Source organism: Eleutherodactylus coqui, chromosome 5 (assembly GCF_035609145.1).
Source record: "Eleutherodactylus coqui strain aEleCoq1 chromosome 5, aEleCoq1.hap1, whole genome shotgun sequence".
NCBI classification, from domain to species: Eukaryota; Metazoa; Chordata; class Amphibia; order Anura; family Eleutherodactylidae; genus Eleutherodactylus; species Eleutherodactylus coqui.
In genome coordinates this window covers 167,456,974-167,470,630 of record NC_089841.1, presented here as the reverse complement: position 1 = coordinate 167,470,630, position 13,657 = coordinate 167,456,974, and the positions used below count along the sequence as shown (strand labels likewise).

The following is a 13,657-nucleotide window of genomic DNA, read 5'->3' as shown; positions in this document are numbered from 1 at the left end:
CCTCCCTCGGACTTAATGCCCTTACTACTACCTCACTGATAGACAACTGTGTCTCATCGTCATCGGCCTCCTCACCCACTGAAAGGTCTTGAGACAGTTGCCGGAAGTCCCCAGCCTCATCCCCCGGACCCCGGGACCTTTGCAATGGTTGGGCATCAGTCACGATAAACTCCTCTGGTGGGAGAGGAACCACTGCTGCCCAATCTGAGCAGGGGCCCGAGAACAGTTCCTGGGAGTCTACCCGCTCCTCAGAATGTCTCATTTTCATGGAGTGAGGAGGCTGGGAGGAAGGAGGAGCAGCAGCCAGAGGATTCTGAGTTGCAGCAGTGGACGGCGCAGAACTCTGGGTGGACGATAGGTTGCTGGAAGCACTTTCTGCCATCCACGACAGGACCTGCTCACACTGCTCATTTTCTAATAAGGGTCTACCGCGTGGACCCATTAAATGTGCTATGAATGTGGGGACGCCAGAAACGTGCCTCTCTCCTAATCCCGCAGCAATCGGCTGCGATACACCTGGATCAGGAGCTCGGCCTGTGCCCACACCCGGACTAGGGCCTCCGCGTCCTCGGCCGCGCCCACGTCCTCTAAGCCTACCCCTACCCCTCAGCATGCTGTATTACCAGGAATGCAGAAACACAACACTGTAATTTAATGTGCCGCTTATTGGCCTGTGGTTGTAGGCTGAGTTCGCTTACGGAACGCCAGGAAATAATTTTGCGCAAGCCTGCTGTAACACTTAGCTGGCTGCGTATTTATTTGGAGAACTACAACCCGCAGCAGACACAGACCCAGAACACTGAGCAGAGTGACAGGCAGGCCAAATAGTTTTTTTTCAAATATTTTTTTCAAAAGGACCACTGCGTATATTCAATCTATATATGTCTTCTGGCTCTGCCTACACAATTCTGTCCCTGATGTGTGTGTCATGGAACTGCAGTGTTGCACTGTTATTAAGTGCAACAGAGCGGTGATTTCAGAGCCAGGAAATAATTTTGCGCAAGCCTGCTGTAACACTTAGCTGGCTGCGTATTTATTTGGAGAACTACAACCCGCAGCAGACACAGACCCAGAACACTGAGCAGAGTGACAGGCAGGCCAAATAGTTTTTTTTCAAATATTTTTTTCTAAAGGACCACTGCGTATATTCAAGCTATAATATATGTCTTCTGGCCCTGCCTACACAATTCTATCCCTGTAGTATTACTGCAGGGCGCAATGCTCTGCACGGCCGATATACCAAAAAAAAAAAAAGTGCAACACTGCTAAAAGCAGCCTCCACACTACTGCACACGGTTAGATGTGGCCCTAAGAAGGACCGTTGGGGTTCTTGAAGCCTACACTAACTCCTAACACTCTCCCTGCCTAACCACCACTTCTGTCCCTGTAGTATTACTGCAGGGCGCAATGCTCTGCACGGCCGATATACAAAAAAAAAAAAAAAAGTGCAACACTGCTAAAAGCAGCCTCCACACTACTGCACACTGTTAGATGTGGCCCTAAGAAGGACCGTTGGGGTTCTTGAAGCCTACACTAACTCCTAACGCTCTCCCTACAGCAGCTCCAACACTATAGCACTGTCCCTCAGCTATCTCACAACACATCTGAGGCGAGCCGCGGGAGGGGCCGATTTTTATACTCGGGTGACACCTGATCTCCCCAGCCACTCACTGCAGGGGGGTGGTATAGGGCTTGAACGACGCAGGGGGAAGTTGTAATGCCTTCCCTGTCTTTCAATTGGCCAGAAAAGCGCGCTAACGTCTCAGAGATGAAAGTGAAAGTAACTCGAACATCGCGTGGTACTCGTTACGAGTAACGAGCATCTCGAACACGCTAATACTCGAACGAGTATCAAGCTCGGACGAGTACGTTCGCTCATCTCTAGTCTTCTTCTTTCTGTGTTGGAGCAGGGTTCCATCTTACCTGCTGCTTGGAGCTAACACAGAGCCGCATGGGAGCACCCTCAACTTCCATGTTGGTGAAGATGGAGGAAGAGGAACGACTACCCATAGCGCATGTAGAGTGGATGTAATAGGAGTGATTCCAGTCCAGAGAGAGCGTGCATAGCCCCCATCATCCTACTTCACACAAACCTGGTACCCGTTCACACTACAGGCATTTATTTTTCCTGTGTGGCCGTCCGCCAATAGGATCACCACACAGAGGTACATGATTGTGAGACCCACACGGAGAATGTGTGGGGCGCATCAAGGCTAAGCCTTCTTCTAAGTGATTTCTTGCCAGTGAATATGTGGAGAGGTTCTTGTCTTTTTACCTCCTCCGGAGTATATTTAATGTCCAGGAACATATAGATAGCGTGGACTATAGGGCCATATTGTTCCTGTGTATTGTTGCCTCCCAACCTCTGAGCTTCTGCCTGTAACTGCTGCCGTGAATGTACCTGTAATTACCTGTTTGAAAAGTTTATTCAAGTAAAGTTTTACCAGGCCTCAACCATTCCTGAGGACCCGAGGTGCAATACACTTATCCAGTGTTTATTACTCCGCCACATAGAATAACGGTGTGGGAACGGTGGCGTCACAACATTATATACATATATACTTTCATAAGCATTCCCCCTATGTTACCACTCGGTTGCACTGTGACTAGGACTAGGCCTCCAGCCATATACAAAGGGTACTGGTGTATCTTTACGCCACCAGGAAGTCCCGGTGGAGACAAGAGTGACAGCCGGGTGACGCCCCCTTCACCTAATTGGCTGAATTGATGGCTCCTCTGCAGTTCCTGGTGGAAGTTCCCCCACTGCTGCAGTAAGTCTGCTCCCTACAGTCCTGGCTATTGGTCCCACTCCTGGTGGCCCCCCTGCAGCTGTCACTGCCCCGCTCCTGCTGTCCCCGCTGCTGGTGTCATTGGCCGGAACCTGCTGTTTTCCCTGGTTTCAATGCTTTCACCGCACCCTGCAGTCCCTGCTGCTGTCACTGTGCATCGCTGTCCTGGCTAGTGGCCCCGGTCCTGCTGTCCACGCTGGTTTCACCGCTGTCCCGGCTCCCTGCAGTCACGCTATTTGTCCCGCTCTTGCTGTCCCGGCTGCTGCTGTCACTACCCTGCTCCTGCTGTCCCGGCTGCTGGTGTCACTGGCCAGCTTCTGCTGTCCCGGCTGCTTTCAATTCTTTCACTGTTCCCTGCAGTCCCGGCTATTGGCCCTGCTCCTGCTGTCCCCGCTGCTGCTGTCACTGTGCATCGCTGTCCCGGCTAGTGGCCCCAGTCCTGCTGTCCATGCTGGTTTCACCGCTGTCCCGACTCCCTGCAGTCCCGGCTAGTGGCCATGCTCCTGCTGTCCTTGCTGGTTTCAGCACTGTCCCGCCTCCCTCCAGTCCCAGCTAGTGGCCCCACTCCTGCTGTTCCCGCTGGTGCCGCTCCTGCTGTCCCAGCTCCCTCCTGTCACAGCTCACGGCACCGCTGAGCCTGCTTCTTGTCCGACCCTTCCACTCTCTTGCTGCTGATGGCTGCTGTCTGTGTCCCTACTTTTTAGTAGCAGCGCCGGCAGCAGAAGATCCACAGTAACAGGATACACAGTGTCCTGCTAGGACCTTAGACTTGTCAGCCTATCAGGAGCTAGGTGTGTGACAGGGGCGTTCCTAAATCTAACCCCTGTCAAACCCCTAACTTCCGGTGGTGTCAAGATACACCAATGCCTATACACAGTAAGTGTATTGGGCTATTACAATTGGAGCTTGTCAGAACCAGCTACTGGGTATGGCATGGGCTAAGCTCCTGAGCTCCCCCAAAACCCTCCCCACACCACCCATGACATACTATTTTATTGTAAGTTGTCAAGGAGCTAACCGGTAATTTGCATGATACACTGCAGAAAGGTTTCTTTAGGGCAGTACTTGTGTCATACTGCCCCACATTAAAAGAAAAATATTTTGTAACGTAGCAATTGTACATTCTTATCATTAGTTGGCAAATAATTGTCTAGGAAAGGTAGTGTTTCGTATGTGAGGCACAGAGCTCAGCCTATTTCCTTCACACACAGACAGAAAGTTAAGGCCCTTTTACATACAATTATTGCTCAAAATTTGCTGAAAAGCTACCTTTTGAGCGATATTCGTTGTGTGTAAATGTGTGCCCATTGTGCACTTTTCATCCATCACTGAGTTCAGCTCAGCTTAAAACCCATAAGAGGGACCGCACGCTGAGTTCTCCTCAGGCAGCACTGATAACATTCTTTCAGCTACTGTCCCACTGGAAAACAATAGTGATATATTTAGAGAACAGACCACCAGCTGTTCTCTAAATACATGTAAATGAAGCTAGTTAGCTATTAATGGTCTGATTAGCCCATTAGTAGCTAATGCAAAATGATCACTCAAAACTGTCAGTTTCTGACGAATTTTGAGCAATCATCTGTGTGTGTAAATGTGGCTTTATAGGACACCCAAACATTAGCATACATACATTCCCCATTATATGCATAGCTTCTACTTCTAAATCATGGCTGTACTATTTTATACAAGTGACCCCAACATAGAAGTATACAGTATGGAAGGGTCCCAGGTTGGAGAAAACGCTGTCGCTGCGTTTTTTTAACGCGATTGTCAATGGGACTTTCTAATGTTAAAAACACATTGCAAGTTGGCGCTTTGCAATTTTTGTGCGATGCGTTTTTAATAGAGATGAGCGAGTATACTCGCTAAGGCTAACTACTCGAGCGAATAGTGCCTTAGCCGAGTATCCTCCCGCTCGTCTCTAAAGATTCGGGGGGCTAGCGGGGGGCATCGGGGGAGAGCGGGGAGGAACGGAGGGGAGATCTCTCTCTCCCCCCCGCTCCCCCCTGCTCACCACCGCAACTCACCTGTCACCCGCGCCGGCAGCTGAATCTTTACAGACGAGCGGGAGGATACTCGGCTAAGGCACTATTTGCTCGAGTAGTTAGCCTTAGTGAGTATACTCGCTCATCTCTAGTTTTTAACATTAGATAGTCCCATTGACAAGTGAGGTCCGTTCTGTTTCCGCTCCGCTGCCCAACATTTTACCAGAAGTAAAAGCAGTGTTACTTCTTCCGGTATCTTGTGCCGTATCTACAACGGCCCTGTGAATGGGGGATCCAGTGCAGATATGAAGGCAGCCAAATATATAGTGTGACAGGGAAAGATACAGTATAACTTGTATGTAATTCTTTTATATCTCTGCACCTTTATCTCTGAGAGGTCCAATGGGCGGAGCTATCAGTGATTGACAGTTACCTTTGTGTGCACTGTCATTCACAGATAGCTGCCAATCACTCATAGACCGCAAACTGGACCTTTCAGCTTAAAATGAGCAGAGAAATAAATGAATTAAATATAGTTATACTGAATCTTTCCCTACAAAACCATATATCAGTCTGCTCAGCTACTCAAGCTCCATGATATACTTCCTACAGTTTTGACAACATGTTCCCCCTGACAGATCCCTTTAAGTACATCCCCTTTTAGAAAAGTGTAGCTGATGTCAAAACTACACCACAAATGATGGAATGCTTTTCCTAAAAACCTGTCATGTCCCTTATTCTGGATGATATATGAGCAATCCTCATTTCTGACAATCACAGACAGTGTAGGAGCAGTGGCGCCCAGTACTACCTCTGTACCCATTCCCCTCCGTTCCCCATAAGCCATCCTTCATGTGTAGGAATAGCTGTCACTCTCCCTTTGTTTCCTACATCTACGTCCGGACTCTGAGACCCTACTTGTTCTATGGGTTTCCTATTTAACATGCTGTTCATCTCTTCGACCATCTATAAGAAGAAAGGCAGTTTAATAAATGGGATGTAAACTCTGCTGAGCATTTGTAGGTAACGGTATAGGACATTACTAGTGATAAACCATCATGTCTAGAGTTGACAGAAGTAATGAAGTTCTATAAACCAGCAGCCATGTGAGTGGAAACTTCATACATCCCCATTCACTAACATGTGGCTGCAACAAAAAAACGCCACTAGTGCGCCATGTGAGATCCCTGCAGAAGGGGGAAGCATATGTCCATACTATGCTCCCTCCTCTGTAGTCACAGTCCATCTCCTGCTGCCCCTTCTAGTCCTCTGACATCCTCTGCCTCACCCTTCAGAGGGAGTCAGCACAATGTCAGGAGGTGTCACCCCAAGTGTTACAAAGTTTTACTACAACTTTCTTCACAGCCTGGGCACTACTTGATCACATGCAGACCACAAGGAGTTAACCCTTAGCATCCTACCCAGCACAGTGAGCAGGAGAAGAGGCAGAGGTAGAAGCCAGCAGTGAAATGGTTACATGAAGTTGTATTGTCTTCAGTGAAGACTTGGAAGAGCTGCCCAGAGGTGTAGATGAGCCCCTCCTGATATAGTACACATCCCTTCTGGTGCTCTCTAGCCAAGCTCATGCAATGGCAGTCACATCAGCAACACATCCCATAAACACAATGGTGCCTGCATGAGGGGTTAATTACAAAGTCAACAAAGAAGTGGCGCCTCGTACCCGGTCTCTTCTCTTTACCGCCTGTTGCTCCATCCTTCCTCACACAGTAGTAGCAGTGCTGACAGGGGAAGCCATGGCAGGACTGACGAGCTCTGGCGGCCTCTCACACTCCTACTACAAGTAACGGTTCGCACTCAGCATTTCCCAGGAAAAGTTCGCCATATTTTCACATCCTTTTCTCGCAGCCAAGTCTCCCCCCAGTTTCTGAGGAGGAGGAGGAGGAGGGAGAGGCGGAAAGAGGTTTCAGTTTTCCCTGCAAAGTCAAACAATGAGCTCAACCCTGCTGGAGTTTAGTTACGTCCTGCACGGAGGGAAGGAACCAAGGCAACCGGAGCCTGCGAAGTGTGAGGAGCCTGTGGCTGCCAGGAGCTCGCCGGGCACCGGTGTGTCTGACTAAAGAGCCCACCGGCGACTAGTGTATCTGACTAAAGAGCCCACCGGCGACTAGTGTATCTGACTAAAGAGCCCACCGGCGACTAGTGTATCTGACTAAAGAGCTCACCAGCGACTAGTGTATCTGACTAAAGAGCCCACCGGCGACTAGTGTATCTGACTAAAGAGCCCACCGGCGACTAGTGTATCTGACTAAAGAGCTCACCGGCGACTAGTGTATCTGACTAAAGAGCCCAACGACGACTAGTGTATCTGACTAAAGAGCCTACCGGCGACTAGTGTATCTGACTAAAGAGCCTACCGGTGACCAGTGTATCAGACTAAAGAGCCCACCAGTGTATCAGGCTGAAGATCCCACCGTCCACCAGCGTATCAGACTAAAGAGCCCACTGGCGACTAGAGTATTTGACTAAAGAGCCTACAAGCGACTAGTGTATCTGACTAAAGAGCCCACCGGCGACTAGTGTATCTGACTAAAGAGCCTACCGGCGACTAGTGTATCTGACTAAAGAGCCTACGAGCGACTAGTGTATCTGACTAAAGAGCTCACCAGCGACTAGTGTATCTGACTAAAGAGCCCACCGGCGACTAGTGTATCTGACTAAAGAGCCCACCGGCGACTAGTGTATCTGACTAAAGAGCTCACCAGCGACTAGTGTATCTGACTAAAGAGCCCACCTGTGACCAGTGTATCAGACTAAAGAGCCCACCAGTGTATCAGGCTTAAGAGCCCACCAGTGTATCAGACTAAAGAGCCCACCGGCCAGCAGTGTATCAGACTAAAGAGCCCGCCGGCCACCAGTGTTTCAGACTAAAGAGCCCACCGGCCACCAGTGTATTAGACTAAAGAGCCCACCAGCCACCAGTATATCAGACTAAAGAGCCTACCGGCCACCAGTGCATCAGACTATAGAGCACACCGGCTATCAGTGTATCAGACTAAAGAACCCACCGACCACCATTGTATCAGACTAAAAAGTCCACTGGACACCCGTGTATCAGACTAAAGAGCCCAGTGTATCTGATTAAAGAGCCTACCGGTGACCAGTGTCCCAGGCTAAAGAGCCCACCGGCCACCAGTGTATCAGACTAAAGAGCCCACCAGCCAACTGTGTATCACACTAAAGAGCTCACCTGCGACTACTGTATCTGACTAAAGACTTCATGGGCTACTAGTGTATCTGACTAAAGAGCCGACCAGTGTATCAGACTAAAGAGCTCACCGGCCACCATTGTATCATACTAAAGAGCCCACTGGTCACCAGATTATCAGACTAAAAGAGTATGCCGGACACCAGTGTATCAGACTAAAAAGCCCACCGACCACCATTGTATCAGACTGAAGAGCCCAACAATCACCAATGTATTAGACTAAAGAGCCCAACAATCACCAATGTATTAGACTAAAGAGCCCATCGGCCACCAGTGTATCAGGCTAAAAAGCCCACCAACCACCATTGTGTTAGACTAAAAAGCCTACTGGCCACTAGTACATTAGACTAAAGAGCCCACTGATCACCAGTGTATCAGACTAAAGAGCCCACCGGCCACCAGTGTATCAGACTAAAGAGCCCACTGGCTACCAGTGTATTAAACTAAAGAGCCCAGCAGCCACCATTTTATCAGACTAAAGAGCTCACTGGCCCCCAGTGTATCAGACTAAAAAGCCAGCCAGCCACCAGTGTATCAGACTAAAGAGCCCACCGGCCATCAGTGTATCAGACTAAAGAACCCGCCGGCCACCACTGTATCAGACTAAGAGCCCACCGGCCACCACTGTATCAGACTAAAGAGCCCGCCGGCCACCGGTGTATCAGGTTAAAGAGCCCACCACCCACCAGTTTATCAGGCTAAAGATCCCACCAGATACCAGTATATCAGACTGAAGAGCCTACCGGCCACCAGTGTATCAGAATAAAGAACCCACTGGCCACCATTGTATTAGACTAAAAGGCCCACCGGACACCAGTGTATCAGACTAAAGAGCCCACAGGACACCAGTGTATCAGACTAAAGAGCCCACAGGACACCAGTGTATCAGACTAAAGAGCCCACCAGCGACCAGTGTAACTGATTAAAAAGCCTACCAGCAACCAGTGTGTCTAATTAAAGAGCCTACCGGCGACCAGTGTATCAGGCTAAAGAGCCCACCGGCCACCAGTGTATCAGACTAAAGAGCCCACAGGCCACCAGTGTATCAGACTAAAGAGCCCACCGGACAACAGTGTATCAGACTAAAGAGCCCACAGGACACTAGTGTATCAGACTAAAGAGACCACCGGCGACCAGTGTAACTCATTAAAGAGCCTACCGACGACCAGTGTATCAGGCTAAAGAGCCCACCGGCCACCAGTGTATCAGACTAAAGAGCCCACTGGCTACCAGTGTATTAGACTAAAGAGCCCAGCAGCCACCATTTTATCAGACTAAAGAGCCCACCGGCCAACAGTGTATCAGGCTAAAGAGCTCACTGGCCCCCAGTGTATCAGACTAAAAAGCCAGCCAGCCACCAGTGTATCAGACTAAAGAGCCCACCGGCCACCAGTGTATCAGACTAAAGAACCCGCCGGCCACCACTGTATCAGACTAAAGAGCCCACCGGCCACCACTGTATCAGACTAAAGAGCCCACCGGCCACCGGTGTATCAGGTTAAAGAGCCCACCACCCACCAGTTTATCAGGCTAAAGATCCCACCAGATACCAGTATATCAGACTGAAGAGCCTACCAGACACCAGTGTATCAGAATAAAGAACCCACCGGCCACCATTGTATTAGACTAAAAGGCCCACCGGACACCAGTGTATCAGACTAAAGAGCCCACAGGACACCAGTGTATCAGACTAAAGAGCCCACAGGACACCAGTGTATCAGACTAAAGAGCCCACCGGCGACCAGTGTAACTGATTAAAAAGCCTACCAGCAACCAGTGTATCTAATTAAAGAGCCTATCGGCGACCAGTGTATCAGGCTAAAGAGCCCACCGGACAACAGTGTATCAGACTAAAGAGCCCACAGGACACTAGTGTATCAGACTAAAGAGACCACCGGCGACCAGTGTAACTCATTAAAGAGCCTACCGACGACCAGTGTATCAGGCTAAAGAGCCCACCGGCCACCAGTGTATCAGACTAAAGAGCCCACTGGCCACCAGTATATCAGACTAAAAAGCCCACCAGCCACCAGTGTATCAGGCTAAATAGCCCACCGGCCACCATTGTATCAGACTAAAGAGTCCACCGGTGACCATTACATCTGACTTAAGAGCCCACTGGTGACCATTGTATCAGACTAAAAAGCCCACCAGACACCAGTGTATCTGACTAAAGACCCACCCACCACCAGTGTATCAGACTGAAAGCCCACTGGCGACCTGTGTATCTGACTAAAGAGCCCACCAGCTGCCAGTATATCAGACTAAAAGCCCACTGGCGACTAGTGTATCTGACTAAAGAGCCCACCAGCTACCAGTGTATCTGACTAAAGAGCCTACCGGCGACCAGTGTAACTGACTAAAAAGCCCACACGTGACCAGTGTATCAGACTAAAGAGCCCATCGGCCACCAGTGTATCTGACTAAAGAGCCCAGCAGCGACCAGTGTATCTGACTAAAGAGTCCACCAGCGACCAGTGTATCTGACTAAAGAGTCCATTGATGACCGGTGTATCTGACTACAAATAGTCACTGCAGCTGTGAAAACATTAGGTTTGTGCACCTGTTCACATGCTTTTACGGCCCCGGCGGGCAGATGAAAAAATGCCTACGGCCGTGTGAAAGGGGCCTTAGGCTTCTTTCCCATGAGTGTATATCAGCTGGCCATTTTCACGGCCGGCTGATATACGCTGTGATCTGATGCATTGGATTCCAAGAGGCGGGGCATGGGCGGAGCTAAGCTCCCGCCCTCTCTCCACTCCTTGTCCATAGCCATCAATGGGAGGAGGCGGTGCCAGCTGGCGCTTAGCTCCGCCCCACCTCTCCCATTGCAAAGAACGAGTCAGGAGGAGAAGAGAGGTGAGCCTGCGATGAGGAGGGAGGGAAAAGGGGTGACAGCATGGTAGTCTCTGCGCATATGCGCTGGGACCCATGCCGTCTGAACAGGTGCACAAACGCTTGATTTGTGCGCCCGTTCACCTGCTTTTGCTCTCCCAACGTAGCGTATATCAGCCGGCTGTGAAAACGGCCAGCTGATGTCCGCTTGTGGGAAAGAAGCCTAAGAATGTGAAACGCTGAACGAGAAGTAGACGAGAAGTTCACGGTTCCAACCATGATTTGCCTGTCTAAAGAGGCTGCACGAGCGCAAACAAGCAGGTAATAACATCACCAGCTCATTCACTCAGGCAAACGAGAATCGTGAGATTCCTCTTAGGTGTAAAAGGGCCCCAAAGATGGCCTTTAGACAAGGGTCGTAGTTTAAACCCTAGACATGGTTATTTGTGAGCTCTCCAGAAGCGATCACATTCTTTCTCTCATTGTTTGATCTAATTTCCTTGATAACAGAACAGTCTGCAGCAGAAATACTGAATACCGGATATGCTGAGGGCTAATGTGCCTGGACAAAAATAAGTCATTGTGAGCTAAAGCAGATGTAGGTGTCCACCCCAGCTGAATATTTAACGTGGTATACATTTAGTCATACCTGCTGCCCCAAGTGTTTTGGTCATCATATGAAGCACAGCTACTGGAATCAAAGAGAATTATCACTGGAAAGTTAGGGAAGGCAAAATATAGCAGTGTAACTCTGCTGGTAAATAGTATATCTCTGGTATGTGCAGTATAGTGGGAGGTATGTAGAACAAGTGGTGATAATGGTGAATATGCTCATGGAAGCCAATCAAGCTGCCAATGCAAATAATGCTGCCAGCAGTTCAGGTCGATTTTCCACCAACACCAATTTTTTCACAAAGACAGACCCTGTTAGTAAAGAATCCTGTCTGGCATTTGAAACCCTTGGCAATCAGCTGATTTTGCCAAAGGAAGTTGTTGGCATCATCCATTTTTACTAATTAGTAATATTACATGGTTGTCATTCAGATAAATAGGCATCCATGTATGGGTCGGGTCCCGCTGCACAGGAGCCGCAGACATTTAGTACTGTAGTTCTTTACTCTGGCTTATACAGGAGGAACCCCTCTATGATATCCTGATGGGATGACCTCTTTATGGTAGATTCAAACGACGGAATTCGCATTGGATTTTTCAATATGGATTCTGTATCTTAGGGCTTATTCAAACAACCGTATATCAGCTGTGTATTCACGCTGGCCGATATACGGCGTCCCTCTCTGCAGGGGAGGAGGCTAGAAGAGACGGGAGCAGTGCTCTGAGCTCCCGCCCCCTCTCCGCCAACTCTCCACCCCCTCTCCACCCCTCTGCACTATTTACAATGAGGGGAGGCGGGACGGGGCAAAGCTAATTCCCGGAATTTAGCCCCACCCCCGTCCCGCCTCCTCTCATTGCAAATAGTGCAGAGGGGCGAAGAGGAGACAGAGAGGAGGCGGGAGCTCAGCACTGCTCCTGGCTCTTCCAGCCTCTTCCCCCTGCAGAGAGAGACGTGAATACCCGGCCGATATACAGTCGCCTGAATAAGCCCTAAAATCCATGGTAGAAAATCACGACTATGGGCTTCTACGCACTAGCATTTTTTTTTAACTCTGCGATATCACTGCGTCTTTTTCAATGGGACTTTCTAATGTTAAAATCGCATCGCACAAAAATCGCAAGTTTGTGCTTGGATTTAGCCTTTTTCGATGAGCAAATCAGTGTACAGATTTCTGGACATGGAATTTGCATGAAGTAATGAAAAAGTCAATGCAGTTCACTGCGAAAATCTGCCATGTGAACGTACCCTAAAAGTCTATGTCTATCTTCGCAACCGCTCCTTTTTTTTCTCAAAGCCTCTAAAATAGCAACTTAAGCAACTTTGTAATAGGTCTTAATTAAATATTTACTATTGTTTTGTTTTTACAGCTCCCATGCAGACCATGGGTTTCCATGGTAACAGACAACAAATAAACCCTGAACAGTCCTATTTCCTTCTATTTGCCTCCAACTTTATGCTATCATACGTTTGGTAGATTAGCAGGACATAAAGAACCCACAGAAGAGAGTTGTTTAATTTGGAACACTGGAGACTAGAAGTGGCCGTCGTACTGACATCTGATTGGATTTCACATCAGATTCAGTAGAAAGTAAGAGAAAATTAACACATTTTCAGCTGATCATGGCCAGCGTTAACCTAAAGTGATTTAGGGAATAATTTCTACAAAATGCTGAATTGCCTTTGTTTTCCTCAATTTCCTTTAAATAACATCTAATTTAGGCCGTTTTCTCACAGCCGAGAAAATAGTGCAACATTTGTGAGTTGCGAGGCGTAGAAATCTCGTACAAATATGAACCCCATTCAATGCGATGCTATGTAAGAAACACATTGCAGCATGTTCTATCTTCCTGCGATATCGCCCATTGCTATGAATGGGGCCGGCCCCATTGAAAGCAATGGGGGCACTCTGTGATCCTCTGTGAAAGCAGCAGCAAAGGATTCCTTCATTCCCGTGGGGAATCCCTTTAGATACGGCGGGGAAATCCCTTCTCCGAGGTGATGAAGGTATCCCCTACCACTGCTGTCACAGAGGATTGCGGAGTTCCCCATTCCTTTCAATAGGGCCGGTGCTGCTGTAGCTTCATTGAAAGCAATAAGATGAAGGGATTCCCCGTAGTGATGCGATGCTTTTTTTACATGAAAACGCATCGCATCCAAGGGGCTTTTACATGGTGGAAAGTGCAAGCTGGTATAAGTTATACATCTC

At 48.8% G+C, this 13,657-nt stretch overlaps 1 protein-coding gene across 2 annotated transcripts in view; it reads right to left on the bottom strand.

Moving 5' to 3' along the window:
* The window catches only part of TTC28 (tetratricopeptide repeat domain 28), a 543,332-nt gene extending 536,686 nt beyond the window's left edge, over positions 1-6,646 (bottom strand). For both annotated transcript variants that reach the window (XM_066603685.1, XM_066603686.1), the window contains exon 1: positions 6,459-6,646. In XM_066603685.1, coding sequence (XP_066459782.1) covers positions 6,459-6,491 — 33 coding nt within the window. In that variant the 5' untranslated portion in view covers positions 6,492-6,646. The remainder of the gene's footprint in view (positions 1-6,458) is intronic.
* Between the last annotated feature and the right edge of the window lie 7,011 nt (positions 6,647-13,657).